Source organism: Orbicella franksi, chromosome 1 (genome assembly GCF_964199315.1).
Source record: "Orbicella franksi chromosome 1, jaOrbFran1.1, whole genome shotgun sequence".
NCBI classification, from domain to species: Eukaryota; Metazoa; Cnidaria; class Anthozoa; order Scleractinia; family Merulinidae; genus Orbicella; species Orbicella franksi.
This window is the reverse complement of record NC_138145.1, coordinates 7,002,204-7,023,712: the sequence shown is the minus strand read 5'-3', so window position 1 is coordinate 7,023,712 and position 21,509 is coordinate 7,002,204. Positions and strand designations below refer to the sequence as shown.

At 41.8% G+C, this 21,509-nt stretch overlaps 2 protein-coding genes across 2 annotated transcripts; one reads left to right on the top strand and one right to left on the bottom strand.

Annotated features, from left to right (window-relative positions):
• The first annotated feature begins 1,628 nt into the window (after positions 1 to 1,628).
• On the top strand, positions 1,629 to 13,690 carry LOC145462018 (uncharacterized). The gene is made up of 2 exons (XM_081445684.1): positions 1,629 to 12,406; positions 13,179 to 13,690. The coding sequence occupies exon 1, from the start codon at positions 3,105 to 3,107 to the stop codon at positions 12,378 to 12,380; it is 9,276 nt and encodes a 3,091-aa protein (XP_081301810.1). The 5' UTR covers positions 1,629 to 3,104; the 3' UTR covers positions 12,381 to 12,406; positions 13,179 to 13,690.
• A 6,054-nt stretch (positions 13,691 to 19,744) lies between these two features.
• On the bottom strand, positions 19,745 to 21,249 carry LOC145467515 (apical junction component 1 homolog). The gene has a single exon (XM_081451099.1). It carries the CDS (start codon positions 21,039 to 21,041, stop codon positions 19,857 to 19,859), a length of 1,185 nt encoding a protein of 394 aa, XP_081307225.1. The 5' UTR covers positions 21,042 to 21,249; the 3' UTR covers positions 19,745 to 19,856.
• Positions 21,250 to 21,509: the final 260 nt, after the last annotated feature.

Here is a 21,509-nt window from a genome sequence, read left to right as displayed (position 1 = left end):
GCAATAAGTTCCAATAACTTTTATCTCTTTATTACATTTTAATAAATCTTTTTTTGGCATTTAATATCCGCAAAATGTAAAATTGACTTGTATTGCCGACATAATTAATATTCGTCTTCAAAAATAGCAACTTTTTGAGAACACTCTGGTTGCCCTTGGTGACACATTTCACCTGTCTATCTGTTTTTTATATTCTGTTCGGACTTTTTCACACAGGTATTTCTTTTATCAAATACCACAGTGCCAGGAATTGACACGAAACTTTATTACACGTTCACGACCTGGAAATATGGCGAAACGACGACGAAGAGGTGGCTTTAATTTGACAAACCCAAACTCAATGACATAACTTTTAACGTCTATAAATAGCTGCTTGTTATCAACTCTCTACCGTTAGTTTGGTTATAAGAAGTTTGAGGCCCATCAGGACAACACCCCTTGTCTTACTGGACATAGATTTAGTGAGGGGAAGATAGCTCATGATCACCGAAGGGTTCTCACTTTCGTTCTTATTAGTTCTCTCAATAACAACAGCTGAATTGCAATTTACCACTAATAGTCATTCGTGCTCTTGACAAATTTGTTACGGTCTGGTGAAAATGCCTAGAGGGACTTCACGTTTGAGATGCTGTCACGCAAAATGAAAAGATACAATCATGGACATAAAAGTGAAGGCGGTTCTGTGAGAAAAGGTTAATGTGATTTAAACAAAGAAGTAACTCATGCGAACCATAGATGGATATGCAAAAACAGACTTCTACAGCATGAATAAATGTTACCAGGAAATTTTATTTAAGCCTGTTCTGACGCAGCTCGTCAATTATTTAGTACCGGTACGTGATGCTCTTAAAGGCTCTAAAACTATATAAGGAAAATTTGGCGAGATTGCACCACTGAATTTAATTGTTGGAACGGTTCCAAGTTAATTTTGGTCCTGATCTGAAATAATTTTTCGCATTGCCCAAGGACTCTTCAATTCAATTCCAAGCTTATAGTTGAAATAATATGAATTAAAATTCGGGAGTTTTCTCAAGTTTTTAAATATCGCAAATATTTCACCAGCAGGATGGGAAAGGCAAAACTGTGTTAAAGAACAAGCTAACGATGTATTCACATTGCTAAAATTTGGGTAGATTTAATTTTTAATTATTCTGTCTATTTAAAAACTTGACAGTGATGCCAACGAGTGTATATTTGCGACCACGTTCCAGTCAAGTGCCTTCCCGAGTGCATTACCATCCACATAAATTACATAATAAGTACAATTAAGAAAATGATTTAACAGCATTCTTGTGCATTCCAGAGCTACAGCGATTCAGGCACTCTTGCTCTCCCGACGACAGGACTGTAGAAAGGCAAGATAATGTTGCTAAGCTTTCCTGCACATAATATAATTCATAGTTTTCTTTCAATCGCTGAAGGCAAAACTGATGAAAGGTGTCAGAACCTGTCCTCAATCTATGATGAGTTACCTCATTTCCGATTTTAGAGACCATCTTCAGTACAAATTAAAGGTCTTATAGCATTTAATTAAAACACCTTTAAAATAGCAACGGATCCGAGAAGGGACGAGCTTCTCTAAAACTACATCCGCGGAAAAAGAAGATAAATACATACTGTTGTGAAAGAGAGAGTAATCTACATATTTGATAACTATATCGAAGGAAAAAAAAAATATCAAACTTGATCTAGAGAGCTGACAGCGGGCAGTTTGTGGATCAAAAAACGGGTTATACTGTTTAATAAGTGGTTCAGTGGCACTCTTATTCCATTAGCATTATCGAAATAGAAGCGGGAAAAATTGGTCTTACTAGATCATAGGCCGCTTAGCGTAGCAATAGGCAGCTTATATTACAGTGAATCAGTCCACTTTCCATATAGAAATCATTTGAAAACTGTAAAGAGCCCATAACAAATAAAGAGAATAAACAAAATAAAACCAGTGACAGTGTTTTTTTTTTTTTTCTGGCAAACAATTTGGCTCTGTATATCTTTCCATAACGTTCGTCGTAATTTTACGTAATTAAACATATTGTTTTGCCCCAACTTCGCAATTTTTTTTTCCCAGGTCAGTCATCCAAAGGAAATCTAAACGATTTAGAATTAAAGATTCCTTCAGTCAGAGTTCATTTCCTTTGGTGCGTTTTGAATTTCCGGTGGGGTTTGGTGTAGAAAACGTCGTAACAATCGCTCTTGAGTGTTTGTCAACATTTGAAAACTTCAGACATACTTACGAAACTCGATGGATGAAATAAATTAAATTTCTGACTTAACTCTGGCCTTGAATTGCTAATTGTCATAAAGCAATTAATTATATAGCTTCACAAACGTCTCTTTCGTTTCGAACCCAAGGTGTTCAGGCTGGAGACACATTTCTACACATCGCGTGTGCCCATCTGTCGTTAAAAATATTAGCAAATAAAATTCCTCTGGAAATGTATACCAGTATTAAGTCTGATCGTATTTATTTTCACGCCTGTCTGTGCCCTGTAGGTTACTTAAATCCACGACACCGTCTGCCTGTTGTAGCTATCATTGTTGTTATAAATATTTTTTTTTGGAATTGCTCACTCACGCAAGCTCTGCCATTGTTTTGTTCACGTGGTTCCGAACCTATCAAAAGATTATTTTACTCCAAGATAAACACGACCGAAGGAACGCTTTGTAGCCTCTTCGTTCAAGCGACGCGTCATTTCGAGAAAAAGTGAAGGTGGAGTTATACATTTTTTATGACCTGGCTGGAATCCGATCGTCGCACAAACTCGTAGCTGGTGGCCGCCAAAGTGAAGACATAATGCACAAATTTTAGGATTCAAATTAGCCTTTAGTGCCACCAATTGATATGCAAATCTGACGAGCTACTAGAAGTTGCACGCTTCGCTTTCTCAGAACAGAAGCGATTGTCCGCGATACGGGACAACAGCAAGGCGATCAGATTTCCAGCGTTGCCCGTAGAGATGTAACTCCTGAGCTTGGTCACTACAAATTGTTTATATTCTTGGCCCGACGGGAAAGGTTTCGTGCCGTCGCCGTAGAAAGCAGAAGAATTAAGTACCATAGCGCGCATTCTGCCGTTTTAAATCTATCGAGCGACTCCCGGCGACATGTGGATGGCGGTGATTTCTTCGGCTGCGGAAGACTACATTCCGAGTCAGGATGAAACCGAAGAAGGAGAAATATCCATCTTATTCTGGTCGTTTGCGTTTGTTTTTCTGCTCATTGTGACCGTGTGGTTTTACATCACACAGATTGCTACGATCCGAAGGTCCGCCGGTCGGCAAATTTCTGATAAGGAAATCGATCGAGAGGAGGAGGTCGCGAGGAAAATTCTAGAACAGTTGACCGACGATCTTCGGTTTAAGAGTGATATTTCGAAAGAAGACACGTTGGATAATGCTGCTTCGGCGCCGAGTGGGGAGAGAGAGGAGTCTAGCGTTTACGAATACATTGACGATGAAATTCACATTCACTATTCAAAGTACGGGTGGGATGACGAAAGTTTCGAATCGTCTGATGGTTCAAGTGGTCTGGCAGCCGCTCGAAGACCCTCTATGGAAAACATGGATCTTATCTTCCCTGGATTCTTACCTAGTATTGTTGAAGAGGAAGAAATTGAAGAGGATAGTGACAGTGAAAGCAGCGAGAAATCTCAAGACACGGATGTCGATGATAAGTTTAGCGCCGACCTTTCATATTTACCTACAGCCTACAAGCAGCTAGTTAATAACAATGATGGAGTGTTAGAAAGTTCAGTGAATATAGAACATAAGCTCGATCTTTCTGAGAGTGGAACAAAATTTGCCCCGTTTATTGAAAGCCGCGAGACCATGACAAAGGAACTGCAGCCGAAAGAAGATCGTGTTGTTATTGGTGAGCCCGCTGAGTCGCAATCGCTTTTCGCTTTTGAGAATGTTAACCACCCCGCGATCGTCAAATCAATCTCCGAACCTGTAAATATAGAACAAAACGGCTCTTCTTTGTTATCTACCGAAATTGACAATCGTTGTCGAGTGTTAGATGCGGAAAACTCTAAAAATATTCTATCACCTGAGCCAGCAAGTCACATCTCCACGCAACAAAGCGCGATACCAACGAAGTGCCGAACTGTTGCAGAAGTCACTTCCGGTAGTTTGGATTTTTCTGCACCGAAAGACGAGAAGGAAACAATACTGGACAGTGTTTCTGACGTGAACAACAGTGCGATCGAGAGCACATCATTGTTTACAATATCGAGCTGTGATCTTGCGCCAGCTCTCAAACAAGATGCAAATGAGGAGCCCAAATTACATGCATCAAATGAGCAGAAAATTTCCTGTCCTCCGAACGGTCTGGATCGTTATTTCACACGTGATATCCGCTTCGAAAATTCAAAGAACGAAGAAAATGCCCATGGTAACATTGAAAATGAACGCGACACGGAGCTTAGCGATACTTCAGCGGAGGAGGACACCAGTGGATTAAAAGGTATTAAAATGGACATAAACAAAAGCGATCTCGCTGACTTTCAATTGAAGGGTTTCGTCGATGAAATAGCGGGTACAAATGACCACACGAGACACGCCTGGACGTTTTTCTCCATGTCGGGAAGCGACGAAACAACCAAGCCACAGAAGGGAATTTCGAGCCCGAAACAACAACTCGATCAAGTGGCAGTTCCTAAAATAATTATCGATTCTTATGACGATGGTTTGAAAAGTGACATTAAAATCGCTAACGATGATTCTATGGATATGAATGGTTCAACACGATACGCCAACTCGTTTGAAACCGACACGTTTGAAACTGACATTGATATTGACGATGTTGATTTGATCGACAGCGACGAACTACAAGACGAAGGAGAGTTTAGCATTTATTTCAAAAGGCACGTTTCTGTGACAGATCTAGACAAAATTCTCTCGGAAGAAGGCCAAGCCGAAGTGAATGACGATTCTAGCAAAGACGTAGTGGAAACCGATCTATCCGTGGACAAAGTCGAGCAGAGAGATGTTGATATTTCATCTACGCGTACTGTAATATCATCAGATGAAGAAACAAATTATTCTATTACAGCACCCGAGACAACGCATGTTGACGATGGATCAGACATAAATATTCAAAAGTCAATTATTGTCACTTCAAAGTTGAGCGATTGTTTAGATAAACAACCAAGTGAAGAGCTGCAAGAGTTCGAGCCTTCGATAAAGAGTTACGAGGTGGAAACGTTAATGGATGACGTTTCATTTCAAAAGGATGGTGTTTATGGCGAACTAGTCCTGTCGAAACTTAACGACCATCAGAGAGATTACCCTGATGATGTTAGTTTTGATTATTACGGCGAGGACTGGTCTGAATTTATCGAAGACTACAGGCGTGAGCGAAAGCCACGTCTATACACAATCCCGGAAGACGAAGAAATTAGCTCAGCAGAAGATGATAAGGGAGAGGAGTTCGAAAGCAATCTGTGGGATCAAGCGGGGTCTAATTACAGCAATGGTAATGAGTTTAGTGTTCGTAAAGACCCCAGGTTACAGGCCCCTATTGCTACCATGGACGCCAGTGACTCTGAGTTTGACCTGGATGATCATAGCAGTTCTGAAGCAGAGAAATCCGGCCCCGAAATTGACGAACACTCTGAGAAGAGATATCAACCAAAGTTGCCAGAGGAACCTAGTCACTTAGACGAAATTATAACCTACAATGGCCTTACCAAAAATGGTGGAATCAATGAGGCAAAGAATTTAGCCAATGAGAAGGAGAAGAAATTAAAAGAACCTGTTTTCTTAGACAAAATTATTTCTTGCAATGGCGTGACTGAAAAACCTGAAATCGGAGGCGTGATCGATGTGGCCAGCGACGAACAAAAAAGGTCAAACGAACCGCCTGAACTGTCGGACAAAATGTTCGCTTACAATGGCGTGAACGGCGATATTGGTGTCGTTGGAGACAGTACAAGATCTGTAAAAATTGTAAAGAAAATCAAGATTTTTGTCAGAAAGGAAGTCATGATTACTAAAGACGAGCAGGAGCTTCAGAGTCCAAAACAGTTGATTGAAGAATTTAGCGATCACAAAAAAGATAAAATCGATACGGAAAATGCACGTAACGAAACTAGTGCGAGGAAAGAAGTTGAAGAGGCAGAAATCGTTCCGAAATGCCGTGAACCAAAGATGCATCCTTCGTACGATGTCATCAAAGCTGAGATTGACTCGGATGCTAACTTCACGCAGCCAATGAACTTTGAGGAAGAACAGTGTGACATTTCTGAGGTTATTGCTAAGGAAACGGAAATGATTCCCAAAAAGGAATCTTACACGCCTCCCAAACCTGAACAAAAAGTCGTGGACGAGGTTATCGAAGTAAGCGTTAAGAACACCCCAGAGCGTGACGTCACGCAACTTCTCACGCAAGCACTCGCACAAAGCGATAACCCGAAAACCGACGCAAAGCCCGAATCAAAAATTGTGACCGATGTTGTCAAGGTGCTCCCATTATCCTTAGAAGGTGACGCCCCGAAAAGTGTCGGAATAGAAGATTCTTGCAAACCACTGACAAAGAATGATAACAGAGAAATGAACAACACATCTAGAGCCGAAAACGTCGAGAGCTGCACTTCACCCACGCAAAAAGAAGCCCCAGTACGTGACATAACTCAAATGTCCCCTAAACGAACCAAACAGAAGCATCTATCTAAAATGGTCGCTAGGTTCGAATCAAAAATCGAAGCTGAAACTTTTAAAGCGCGCAGGTCGTCTGTGGAATTCAAGGTCCCCAAACGTGACGTCACGCAAGATGAGGAGAAGCTACCTGTACAGAACGGTCAAACGAAAGTGGACAACAAACCTGGGTCGGAAATGAAGCCTGAAAACGTGAAGGCGAGTGTTTTGTCTGTAGGAGCGAGCGTTCTAAAACGAGACGTCAGGCAAGATGCTCAGAAACTTCCTGTGCAGAGCGTTCAAACGAAAGTGGACGACAAACCTGGATCGGAAATAAAGTCTGAGAATGTCAAGGCGAGTGTTTCGCCTGTAGGAGCGAACGTTCCAAAACGAGACGTCAGGCAAGATGCTCAGAAACTTCCTGTACAGAGCGTTCAAACGAAAGTGGACGACAAACCTGGATCGGAAATAAAGCCTGAGAACGTCAAGGCGAGTGTTTCGTCTGTAGAAGCGAACGTTCCAAAACGAGACGTCAGGCAAGATGCTCAGAAACTTCCCGTAGACAGCGTTCAAACGAAAGTGGACGACAAACCTGGGTCGCAAATGAAGCCTGAGAACGTCAAGGCGAGTGTTTCGTATTTAGAAGCGAGCGTTCCAAAACGAGACGTTACGCAAGATATCGAGAAACTTCCTGTACTGAGCGATCAAACGGAAATCGACGCTAAACCTGAATCGAAATCCACGCCGGAAGCCAACCAGCTGAAAACGACACCTGTGAAAGAACACATCCCAAAACTTGGCGTCACGCAGTACGTCAAGAAACTCGGTCAAACAAATCGTGACGCCAAGCCTGACTCGCAATCGACGCCAGAGACCATCCAGATGAGAAAGTCATTTGTGGAAGAAGACGTACCAACACCTGACGTGACGCAGAATTTGGAAACAATTCCTGTAGAGAGCGATCAAACGACAATCGTCGCAAAACCACAGTCCAAATCGACACCAAGGACTATCGAGGCGAGATCTTCATCTGTTGAACAAGACGTCTCAAAACGTGACGTGACGCAGCAGCTCGAAAACATTCCTGTACAGAGCGATCAAATGACAATCGAGTCGAAATCCACCCCTGAGACTATACAGGCGAATGAGGTGTCTTTGAAAGAAGACATCCCTAAAGTCGTCTTCACGGAGTGCGTCGAGAATCTTCCTGCCGAGAGTGATCTCACGGATGCCGACGTTAAACCCGAGTCGAAATCTACGCCTGAGACTGTCCAGGCAAATGAGTCATCTTTGAAAGCAGACACCCCTAAACTTGTCCTCAAGGAGTACGTCGAGAACCTTCCTCCCAAGAGTGATGCGACTAATGACGACGTTAAACCCGAGCTGAAATCGACGCCAGACACCATACAGGCGAGAACGTTACCTGTGAAAGAAAACATCATAAAAGCTAACGTTAAGGAATATGTGGAGAGACTCCCTGCACAGAGCGATCAAACGCAAATTGACGCTAATCCCGACTCGAAATCGACGCCAGCGACTATCAAGACGACAGCGTCATCTGTGCAAGAAGACGTCATAAAACGTGACGTCACGGCGTATGTTGAGAGACTCCCTGAACAGAGCGATCAAACACAAATTGACGCTAAACCCGACTCGAAACCGACGTCGGCGACTATCAAAACGACAGTGTCATCGGTCAAAGAAGACGTCATAAAACGTGACGTCACAGCATATGTCGAGAGACTCCCTGCACAGAGCGATCAAACGCAAATTGACGCTAAACCCGACACGACATCGACGCCAGCTGCTATCAAGACGACAGCGTCATCTGTGGAGGCCGTCGCCCCAAAACGTGGTATCACGAACGATGTTGCGCAAACACCTGCGCAAAAGGATGACATTTTACTGGAAGCTAAACTCGAACCAAAAATAACACCAGAGATCAAGGCCAGAGCGTCGTCCGTTGAAGCCGTCTCCTCAGAACGTGAGATCGTGAAAGATTTTGTGAAAGTACCCGCACAAAACGATCAAACAAAAAGTGACCGTACGGATAAAGTATCTAAGACTGTTACAAAAGACGACATTCAAGCAAAACCCAAGAGATCAAATGTTGGATTGAAATTGTTTATATCGGGAAAGAGGCGCAAAGAAGATTCAAAAACTGCAAGTGAAAATGGCATGTTGTCTCCGAGCTCTAGCGAAGAACCTGCTTTAACTGAAGAAACTGAAGTTCAGTCACCCGAGTCACCTCCTGTTACAATAAGCATTCAGGGAAAAGATTCGCAAGAGGATAGAGAAGGCAGAAGAGTCCGCTCTCCGACAAGGATGTCGCCGACACCTTGGGAGAAGAAACCTCGAAAGACCTACCTCGCATCTCGCAACATACGACTCAGCAAGAGCCATGAAGATCTCAGGTTTGTTGAAAGAGCGCCGGGAGAAATGCAGGATATTATCCAAGAAGAGGAGCCTGCTACGCACAACGTCCAGGCTGGCCAAAGTGTTCCCGAGGACGATGTGAAAGAGTTAATCGAGCCAGATTCTATTCATACCGCTAAAATCACTGTTCAAGAGGTCGTAGGCGACAAGCAAAGGATTCTTATTTTGAACGTGAAGAAGAAGGTTCATGGAAAGGCGAGATGGAAGTCCCTGAGTGATCTTGATTCGATCAAAATGGCGGTGACGCCGCCCCGAAGACGTAGCGATTTGGGAAACGCACTGGCGAGTTTTGCCGAGGAAGAAAAAAAAGTTGAAGGGCGTAAGGGTCCGACGGTTTTGCCTGTATTGGAGGTTAAAACGCGCCGCAAGTCACTGCCTGAAATGGAAGAATCAATATCTGAGGAACAAGTTGTTTCACCTCGAAGATCACCCATTCTCAAAGTGACAGCACTGCAAGATCTTGAATCTGTGACAGAAAAAGACGCACCGACCAGAATAATTAAAGCCAGAGTGATGCCAGTATTGGAAGAGGGAGAAGCACAAAGTGACGAGAACGTAACAGAAATCAGAGACAAAGAGACTTCAAGGCGAGAATTTAAAGCTCGTGTGACACAGATATCTTCAAGGGAGTCCAAACCTCGGGTAGAACGCGAGGACGTCGATGGCAGCGAGGAAAACAGGGCACAGGAGAGAATAATTAGTGCGCCGATTGTGTCGCCCGTTGTTGAAGCTATCCCGTGGCTAGAGCGAGAGACTGTTACAGAAATTTCAGATTCTGCAACCAAGGGAAACACCATCAAAGTCCGGGTTGCACGTGTAACTCCTGCAGAGGAAGTCCCGCCACAAACTGAGGACAGATTTTCTCGACCTCGTTTATCGCCAACAGTGGAAACACTGCCAAAGCTGAGAGATGAACGTGAAATTGAAGCTCGTGTATCGCAGATATCGCCCATAAGAGAAGTCCGTTACAGACAGGGTCGGGAGTCTGGATACGGAAGCTTAGAGATAAAGGATAATGACGCCGGAACTCCGAGTGCGTTTAACACCCTTGGCAGCGTTCGTTCTGATCCTGTTTCTACTCTGGGAGGTGTTAACGAGCGTAGCGTAAGCAGCTTAAGCAGCATCGAGGATGCATTTGACGGAGAAATTCTGGGAGAGAGCCGAATTATGGTTACAGATTTAGACGCTTTACTAGCTCAACAAACTGCTGCAGTCACAGAGGAGAAGCCGCGACCACAAAGCCCTGAAACCCATGAAGTCACAGAGAAAGTTCATGTGTGGGCGCGGATGGAACCTGTTCCTCAAAAAGCCGTCCGTATCAACAGTAACGAGCAAGACGACGATGAAAATCTGGTTATACATCACGTCAAATCAGAAGAACCTATTGTCATCGAACCTGTGATTGTCACGGAGGCAGCTAGTAACGAGGAATCGAACGTGATTTCAGCTTTCCTAGTCAACGATGGTTATGACGATGACGAGCTGGATGAAGTTTTCTTGGAGGATTACCCACCGTACGGTTTCCCTAACAGTCACGGCAACTCTGTGCGGAAACACAGCAGCGATGCTGACTCCGAAACGTCATCTGTGAGCAGCCTGCCGCTGAAACCTCGCCATCGGCAAACAAGGGCAGCTCTCGAAGCCGCTAACATCGGAGCCCGAAATCGCACCGAGTCAAGTGGATCTTCTAAAACTGCCACACCTGTTGCCGAGCTAGAGAATGAAAAGGCCGCTACTTCATCTGGTTCAAGCACGCCGGAAATCAGAGCGCGCGAAGTTTCACGGGAGGAATCGTTCTCGTATAAAACACCCGAACGATCTCCTCCTGCGGCAAAGGAGACGCTAACCAAGTTTACTTCGGCCTTTATTTCTCTTTCGCGAACGACAAACGTCCGCCGCCCTCGTGCGAGGTCGGAGGAAAAATCCGCTCCTAAGTCCGATGAGGAATCTAGTGCACAAACTAAAGGACCGGGGTCTAGCTTACAAAAGAAGGGACTAGGAACTAGTGTCCAGGACGTTCAGATAATGCCAGGACTCCATATAGACCAACAGCGTTTTAAGGACGCCGCGGATAGTCGAAAATCAATGCCGGACTTGACAAAAAGACAGCACCCGATAAACGACTCTCCGTTTTTACGGGGATTGAGCGCTCATACACGCAAGTGGCTCAGTCAAAACGCCTGGATGGATTCTAATGAACAGCAAGATGAGGACGATCTTATGACTTCAGATCTTTTCCTGTATCCGTCAAATCGTTTTCAACCCGGATCCAACATCGACGCCAGTTTCATGTCATTAGCGGGGGAGAGAGACTTTCCTGATGATATCTCGGTGTCGTCGTTGTCAACGCGCCCTCAGAGCCCAATGTCGGAATTCTCGTTTGCTGGGGAGGTCCCTTACTGGGGAATGCGGCGAGGCTCAACGACTACTGTGAAGTGTTCCAATCCTCGATGCGAGCAAGAGGAGGTTTTGTTTCCGGGCGAGAAAACCACTTATACATCTTGCCCCGCTTGTTTCACATATTACTGCACAAGGAACTGCAGGCGGATTCACTGGTCGGAACACAAGAAGGTTTGCTTCTTCGGTCGCATCAACAGCTATATTCGCTCCTTCATTTATCTCTGCCACAAGAAAGAAGCTCTGAAATTCCAGCTCTCTAAGGCGGCCAAAGAAGGATTCAAAAGGAAAGGACGTGGCTGTGTGCTGGTAACGTTCGCGTCTGCGCAGTCGGCGCGCAAATTCATGACCACCGGTTGCTCGTTTTTCCCCAGTCCTCCAACGTACTCATCCTTGCAGGATTTACAGGCGGAAGGTGTGGTGAGCAAGCACAGGGTGGCTTTAATTCAGAATATCAGGGACTACGACCCCGAGGGGGAATTCGTCCTCAATCTCGCCATCATTGCTGGTAAGATGGAGAACCTTCCAGCGAATCCTGTTCCGCGGAGGAAAGTGACTACCGTTCTTCAAGTGATCAAGATTCCCTTAAGTAGCAAGCTCAAAGAGGATGTCTCGTCTTCTCCGAGCGACCCAAAAACTGAAACGAAGCTGTTTTACTTGCCGAAGTGCGCTCGACATGAATTCGTAAACGAGAACGAAGCGCGAAGACATTACTGCAGAAACATTTCCAAGAATTTGAAACAGTATGGAATCCGACTGAAAAACGACTATCCCGATGTGTATGAGAAACTTTGCCTTTACGTCGACCAGAACATCCGATTCAAAGAGCCCCTTACTGTCTATGGCAACCAGGGCAAGAAGATTGTGATGTGTAAAATCATGCCTGAGGCTGGTGACGACGGAAAGAAATGAGGAGAGCTTTAAAATTGAATCACAAGGTAATTCAGTTTTCTTTTTTTGGAATTTTCCACCAAATGCTTTTCTGAGTAATACTTATGGGTTATTGACCAAGGGTGAGGTCAAGATGGCTGGTTATTGGCCTCGTTCTGTTTTTTTTTTTTTTTTGCGTTTTTATGAACCTCGATTCTGTCTCGGTCCATAAACTTAAAAACGGGAAAAAAAAAAAAACCGAGGCCAAACTCCAGCCATCTTCACCGAACAAAGCTTGGTGATTTAGATAGAAAGCGAACACTATTGTCTTGCGCCGGGACAAGGTAGCGCCATCTTGCCTGCTCGGGTAGTATATCACGGCGCAGGATTCGATTCATCTTGTCCGCTCACGGAACTAGCTATATAATTAAGGTCCCATACTTTAAGGACCATTGCGTTGATGAAGGATCCAGTTTAGTGCGCGTGCCCAAGGTGATAACGGGACATTGTCTAATATTCCAGGTGTCTTAAGCCTACTTTCCTCTGAGACGCACCTGAAGGGAATGGAGTTGTTTACATTTAGCAATATAAGGCCGAGACCCGGGAACATTAAATTCAGCTACCTTTTTGTGTCTCATCGAGAGAGCTAGGAATTGGCCAACAAATTCGGTAGCTTGTGTTTCACAACTTTTCTCGTATACTCGTGTGATGTGTCTATTTTCTAATTACCTTAGAGATGGGCTCGTAATTGAATTGTAATGTTTTAGTGGGTGATCTTGTTAAAGTGAACTATGTTTAAGATGGTCTTTATTCTAAATTTCTTTTTCTTTTATTTTGTAGAATTGACTACCTCGTGTGACAGTGAGTAAAGAATGCATTTTAAAGCCCTTCTTCAGAAAGTGCTCGCTCAAAGGAACATCATGCAGGTCGTTTAATACGTAGCATTCATTGTGTCACAACAGTTCAAGTATACCAGAAAGGTCGCTTACTTGAAGCTACCGTGACAAGCATGTCACTGCTGACAAGATTGCCCGCGCAGCACCTGATTGTCAAGGTCAATGAACTCATAATTTACACGATTTACTTTTTAGTTTTTTTATACACTTATTGAGAGTGCTTTACAATATTGCTTTAAATTGTCTTCAATTTTATCATTTGGGGGCTTACCGACCTTTAAGGGTCATTATTTTGAGTGTTTTTACATGATTCAAGGATTTCAGTGTTGTTTTCTTGTAAGACATGGAAACGCTACTACTTTGAGGGAGTCTTCGATTTTATTTCTTAGGGAAGTTCAGTGTACGATTTTGTTTCATTAAAACACTCTGCTAGCTTTTATAGTGCCATTTTATCATCCCAGTGTATCAATTTTTTGTCCAGTGGTGCTTGCTTTAGTTTAATAACCGCCATGGTTAGATTTTTCTCAATTATTTTGCGTCGTAAACATATTTACGTTATGGTAAAGTTCTATACGCCTGGGTCAATAACGTTAGGCGTTTCTTATCAATTTCATGGCAAGTCTCGTGTATTATTTCTACAGTTTAACTTCTTCATCACACCTTAAAGCAGTTTTTCATTGCTTTAATACAATCAAATTCCTGGAAACTACAGTATTAATGTATCAATCTGAAATTGTGATTATAAGCTTTTATAATATTATCAAATAACGACCAAGACAACCTTAATAATCGATCAAACCGATTTGAATGATTTGTTAATAAATGCTTTCCTATACCGTTAATCCTGGCGGAGATTAAAATTCAATAAATTCCGTGCTATTGATTACACTGTAACACTGTTCACGAAACACTTTCTTGACGAAAGCTAAATTCTTTTATCTAACTGCGCCAGAGTTCAAACGAAGTCAGATAATCAGGCTTAAGTATATATTCTAGGGTAGTCGTTTTGTGACGGAAATTCTCCGTTGAAGGGCAGAGTAGCCTGCAGGTCAGGCACATTAATTTAGAAGATTTTCGTAATCATAGTGCAAAGGGCAAGACACGCGCGCGCGGTCATGCGCTCGCCACGTGTGTCTCGCGCAAAGTCACGTTCGTGTCGTAGACGCTACAGATAATTATCCAAAATCTACTATTCATTTAATCAAATCATCTTTCCTATAGCTGTTTTATTCTACTGATAGATCTCCACGTAGTCGAAACGTAAGGGTTGACCTTACCACGGTTTTTTTGCAAATAAGATAAATTCATTAAAGTAAATTTTGATTTCCAAAATAGGACTTAGTGAGTCACATATATTATGTCAACAAAGCTGTGTAGATATCTCAAAACCATAAGTAGCATAAAATCCTCGAGGCGAACATTCAAATGTTATACATAGCATCCACTAGTTGAATTCCAGCCGCGAGCTTTTTCGCATACGCAACAAAAATACATTTCAACAAATATATTTGGTCATTATAATATGATTAAACTATCATGCAGCGCCGAGTTATTCATCGGATTGTACTCCTTGTGAATTCTATACCAACCTCCAGTCCTTCTCCTCTTTGTGACTTCCGGTATTCCGGTGGCACCGGAAGTCGCAAAGCTGGATCGAAGGACAATGAATTTCAGTACTTGTAAGGCACTTGATTGGTCAGGAACTGGCGTTTCGGATTCCATCTGTCTGGAGATGGAGAAGGAACTACTAATCCTAGGTAAGGATTACGAATTAATCTTCTTTCAAAGTATCCTGTCTGAAACTCGCTTAATTAACAGAGATCTATTTGCAAATGTTTTTGTTAGATTTTTGGTAGTGTTCAAGCCACTAAAGCCAGACACGGCGCGTCAGTGTAGTTTAACAATGAATAAACTTTTCATTAAAAGCGCAATAGTGGCCTGGCTTACATTGTACGATTTATTTGTCTGACGAGCTGAATAGCCATCATGAGTTCAAGTCTTAATTGTAATAATCAAATCGTTGTTGGCCAGGGGTTTATAAGGCGTACCGGTTTTCAGTTATTGTAGGTACTGTATTTTGATTTTTTTTATTTTTCAGAGGATTATCGAGATTAAAATATAGGCGACATTTTAACACATGGTTTTAGAGGGCGTTTGAATGTTATAAATTTCGGGTTATGATGAATCTGGGAAATTTTAAAGAGGCACCGTTGTATACCAAAAGTTCCTTGGCCGATCTTGAGCTATAACCAATAGGTTCCACTGAACACCAAGTTCCAACCGAAATAAACTATGTATGAATTATAATTACAAATCGATTGTGTGGTCTTACAAATCCCCATGGAAGTTGTAGATCATGCAAAGTCCCTGATCTTTAATAAGACAGTGCCTGAACAAATAGTTTCTTAAATGGATATTTTTCAATAGCAAGCTTACACAAACAACTTTGGAAAGACCTGTTGAATTGCCGATTACCCTGGTATCCCGTGTGTAAGCCCTTAGCATTAAACAACTTCGCTGTGGCTTTGAAAAGGGCTTACTCAAGAGTTAGGGCTTTTAATTATGGTAAACAAATGTTTCGTAATAAATTAGCAGATCACTAACTTACAAGCATATCGTTCTTTAACGCTAATTCCACTCGTAACACATAATTTATTTTCCATGTATAATTTTCAGTATGCAAGAATTGTAAAGAGCCCGGGAATTTTAAGGTAGCTATCATCTTTTTTTTATGGTCAGCTCTGCCCTCGAACGATAGATTTTGTAAATAGGTCCGATTGCTATGTAATCTGTTTGGGTAACTGATGATTAACATCAGTCATTGTAAACACCTAAATGAAATAAATATTACATTGTTATAGAATTCTTTGTTTTTCTTTTCCACTTTTTTTTAACTTAAGGATTGTTCAAAGTTGACAAAACCTTTCAACTTCCCCTTGACCTTAGGACAACTGCATGTCATAACTGCACTGTCATGTTACGTCACTGAAACTCGAATTAGAGAAAAATTGAATAACCGTTCTACGATATGGTACTATTGGTGAATCTTACATGACATCTCCAAAGGTTTGAATTCATATTGATAGGCTATTTACACTAAAGATTTCTAGTGCGGAGAGTTTTTATTTTACGAAATGTCAAAAATAAGGAAAAGCGAGTGGTTTATATATAAGAGAGGTTTGCTTGTTTTCCGCATTTCATTAGCGGTTTTCAACTGGCGATATCAACATCATTGTGTTTGGTCTTGCGTTTGGTCTTCTCTTCAAGTAGTTGAGCGATAGAAACTAAGACGTTTTGGCCTCGTCCACAATGCGCCGGCGGAATTTGAAAACGAAGGTTTCACTCTGAAAATTAAACGCATCAAATGTTTTTCGGACACACTATGCCGGAGGAATTTGAAAACGCAACCGGTCATTTTGGATTTGTGTTTGAGAAAAACTCGGTCAAGGAAAATCACATGGTGATCGTGACGCCATCGTTTTCGAAAAGTCCCGTTTTCAAAATGTTTACCGTCCACACGAAAACGTTTTCAAACAGCCTCCGATTTGAAGAGCGTTCTCGAAAAGCTCCGTTGTCGTGACGGATTAGTGTGGACGGTAGGCCTAACTGTGAAATAAAGTTGCGTTTTCAAATTCTTCCGCGTAGAATGGACGCTGTCTTAAATTCTTTCCACGTTATCAAACAGGAATGAATTTACAAAAACTGAACGTGACTATTGTATGCTTCCTGGCGTTCTCAATTCCTACGCTTGGCTCAATTTGCATGCATTTTTATTCTTCGAGTTTCTGACTGGCTTCAGTCACTGCATACATGTATGTAATTCGGGTCGACAGTGACTATTTTTCTGCCCAAATAAGGTCCTTTTAGAGCCCCGTCACGTCATTGCTGGATAACAAATCCACATTCCGAGTGGGCGCGGCGACAAAATGTTGGTCAATATTGGTTTAATGTGCGTACAATTCCGCGTGTTTTGTTTATGTATCGTGAAGACATCATTTCACAATTATGTCCGACCGTATTATAAAAGGGTCATGTGTTTTTATTGCGTGCTACTGTAGCCAGCTAACGCTATTCAACTCTGTCTCCTCACTTTCGACTCTTACTGTTTTCCGGAGGTCTATACGTCATGACCGCTAACCAATAAAGATTTCCGTCCGGACCTCCTGGTCAGTTAATAAGTACTCGTATTATCACAAAATGATCTCTTACTCCGGCTCATGAGACATACTATATCGCCTGCTTGTTAGCTTAATTTGCGAATTTCTTCCTATGGACTTCGGTCCTAGTATTCACGGGACACCGTACTTAATATATCATTACATGAGCTACTCACTGCATTTCTAATCATTTACTTCACAAAACTGTATTTCAGTCAAAATAGAAAAATTAACAACTGAAATTAAGAATTAAAAAGGCTTTCATAGAAAGAGCTATTAAATTCAAAATTTATTCATTCGACTTCAAAAACCCAGTGGGTCTTATTTACCAAATACTTTGAGTTTTTGAGTTTATTTTGACACCCCAAAAGGACGGTTACAAACTGTCCCAAACTGTCATTTTTCTAAATTACCTACTGAGACTGACGAATTTTGTTTCATCAATCGAAAAACGACGCTCTATAGCTGTAATTTGTACTTCGTTTGTTAATAACATCGTAGGTTTCAGGTTAAGTACTTCAGTTAAACCGCTTGAGTTCGGGAAATGTTTTCAATTCCTGTTTGTTTTATTACACGAAATGCACACAATTATGGCTTTTTGAATTATGCCATTAATATTCCAAAGTGCGTCAGATTATGTTTGTTCTTTATCGGTTATGTGTTTTCCTTTTAATTTGTTCGCCGAACACGGACGGTAAAGCTGATAATTTACGGGTAAAATGTATATCCTTCAATTTTCATGGTCAACTAAACTCCTCTATTATTACAGAATACCCAATATGTCCTAACTTTTTGGTTGAAGTGTCCCAAATTTAGAAACGTTCACTATACTATGAAACCCTACATACACAAGTCCCCTGGCCCCTAGCTGTCATAATGAAAACATTTGCACCGCATAATTTCAGCTATGTTTTTGTCCAGTAGATGCACGATGCAAAACACAGGAAAGACAATGTCACAATTAATTTCGTTTACCTTCAGGACATATTCATCTTCTACAGTTTCAATTTGGTGCGAAAGACCAAACTGACAGGAAGCAGCTGCTATTTTTCCTTGACACGTCGAACAAAATAAAAGCAGTTTCGTGAGTTTAAGAGAATTCATGACATACTAACGTGTTAAAATTGCTTTTCTTTTCGACAAGTTTTCCCGCAAAAAAATTGTTTCAGTGAGTAAGGCCCAGTTCAGACGCCGAACTTTTCATGAGCCGAACCAAATACATCGAATTAAGTACATGAAAAGTTCGGTGTCTGAATCAGTTAGGAACGGCTATTTGAATTTGGAACGGCCCTGCCGTTCTTCCCGCCTAGCTCAGCAGGGAATTTCGGCTTTGGAACGGCTTTGATTCAGACGTCGAACTTTTCATGAGCCGAAGCTAATGCATAAATTATTATAACGTTTTTTCCAAGCAGTTTTCACTTTGCCTGAAAATCGCTGACGAATCAAGTTCGACGTCTGAATCAACAGGTGCAGTTTTGATAAATTGGGTCAGTCCAAATTCGAATTAAGTTCGGCTCATGAAAAGTTCGGCGTCTGAACTGGGCCTAACATGTCAGCTTGAATTGAACTGGTCTTTGTAAAACGTCATGCACGTTTTCATTTTCTCAATTTCATTTGTTCAGTTATTGAACGCTCCTTCTCAATATGCTCAATCAGAGCCAACTCTTTCTTGATTTTCGTTTATTCATAAAATTTTGATCCTGTATCTTTCAAATTTGAACGTGGCTGTTGTCATGCGCGCTTTAGAGCACACACCCAATTAAGAAACGTTAGTAAATTCAGAGACAACAGAAAAAACAGGCCGCGAAAACTAACATGATCGATCGATCTCTGAGTTCTAAGCCGAAAACAACATTTCCTTCTCATATACAAAGAAACAAATTAATATATAGTCGAAGAAAACATCTCTGTTTTCATCAGACAAACCTTATACCTGTATTTGTTATGTTTCCGTTTTTGTCACAATATTTACGTCAGTAACGCATTTAGCGTAGAAATGAAAATAATTTTCCCCTCCAGTGAGTATGCAAATTCCCACCCTCTTTAATTATTTAATAGACTGGTCGAGTGATGTTGTCATTCGCAAAATATCTTTCCCCCTGTATTTTCGCTATTTTCAAAAGTGAACATGTATTTTTGTGCTGCAAAAATAGACAGCCGCCAACATTTTTGTTCTACTGAATTTGGCGCAAATTTGCGCTACAAGTTGTGATATTCTTAGACGATTTTTTGTCTATAATAAGAAAAAGATTTCAAAACAAGTGGTTTTGACAGTGTTCGTTGCGCGTTGAAAATACAAGCTCTCCCCGCGGGAAAGTTAGCTTTCTTGATTTTATTACTAGACGGCTTGTAAACTAAAAGCATGATTTATTCATAGATGACAAAATAAAATGACACAATCGTAGTGTTTGACAACAATCACGCATAAAAACTGCTACAGCGACAATAAAATCCTGTTTACAGTTTTAAAAAGATTTTCTTCTAGCGTTATCTCTAGCATTGTAGGTGCAAATGTCAAAATCTTGGCTGTTCTGCGGGCTAAATGTCCTGGATGCTTTTCTATTCGTGAACGGAACCTTAACTTGCGAAATAACCGCAGGTTCTTTATTTCGAGGTATTGGAGTCTTGGGGAGATTTTTGCCAACGACCACCGCAATGTTCAGAATCATTTCTTGAGCCGGGCAGTAACTATTTAATAGACCAAGAAGCATTTTCTGGTGTTTTGAATAAACTCCGGCGTCTTTAAGTTCTTGATACGAAGAAAAAGTTGGCGTGTTTCTAGGATTACGAAAATACTCTACACCGCTTTTTATGAAAAGTTCTGCGGCTTTCGGAGAGAGAAGGATAAGCATAACAGCTCCGCGTCCTTTCGCTATGAAGCCCTCACGCGCAATTTCAGTCAAATGGTACAGCAAGTCGCGATTTTCATTGCACATATTAATAATCGATTTTATGTGGCTATCAACTTGCCCATAGTGGCACACAACTCGATGCTCGTTCCAGTGAGCCTTTCGGCATTCGATACAACAGTAGTGAGTAAAACATGAGGGGCAAGATTTGAAATCCAAAGCGACGATTCCCAAGAGTTCCTCCTGTTTTTGACATGTAGGATTTTCGCAAGTAAAAAGTTTTCTTTCCATTAAGCGAGGAGGCTTCGGCGGCAATCCGCGGGGAGGTTTTTGAGGCGGTGTTTTCCCATGACTTCGACGAGGCAGCGTGGTAGATTTTGATGGCGATGGAGAACGAAGAATTCTGTGATTGTCGTTGACATCCAGCGAAAGTACGCTAGCGTTTGCGGCGAAATCCCCTTGAAAATTATAGTTTGTTCGCGAATCATCCGGTGAAGGATAATTCCCGTTTAACGCGCTGTAGTCTTCCATCTTTTTGCCTCGCTTCTGCTTAATTTTTGACGGCGAGACAGGGACCATGTCACCATACTGGGGCGAGCGACGGCGGTTTGTTCGGCACCCGCCCTTTCCAATACATACATACATCATTCGCGCGAGAGTAGGGTAAAAAGTAAATTTTGTTTTGCTCCACAGACGTTCGCCTCCTGTGTCACTTGTAAGACTAAACATATTGCTGAATATATTGGTCTTTGTGTAGCAGCTGTTTGGAGCAGCGAGACGTGACCAATCATTGGTTAGCATAACAATTTACTGTATAATCAACCAATCATTGATAGCGTCGTGAACTGTGGCGCGCCACGTCTGTTGTCAGAGGACACAAAAGACCTACAATGTCCTCATAAGCCCATACAGAGAGTAGTCAATTGAAAATTAAGGCCATCATAGCGTTATTATTTCCATTGACTTGGAAGAATTGTTGTTTTCTTAAAAAAGAGTTCGTTCTTCAGTTATTTCCTTTGTGCTCCCCTGCTGATTTAAACAGTGTTTCCTTGATGTCAAATGGAAACACTACGGAGGCATTCGTGAACTGTATAACACGTATAAGTTAACGATCATTGACATTTTTTAAGCAAACAACGGCAAACAAAACTGCGACAGTTATATTGATTTGCATTTTTCCCATAACTTCTCTAAAACGAGCCACTTTTTGCCTTTTTTAGACATTTACAACGTTCAGTAACAGTTTATTTAAATTGCTTGCGACATTCA

What these genes read in the sequence shown, in the direction of transcription:
- LOC145462018 (XM_081445684.1), top strand. Translation starts at nt 3,105, where the DNA reads ATGTGGATGGCGGTGATTTCTTCGGCTGCGGAAGACTACATTCCGAGT.
- LOC145467515 (XM_081451099.1), bottom strand. Translation starts at nt 21,041, where the DNA reads ATGCTAACCAATGATTGGTCACGTCTCGCTGCTCCAAACAGCTGCTAC.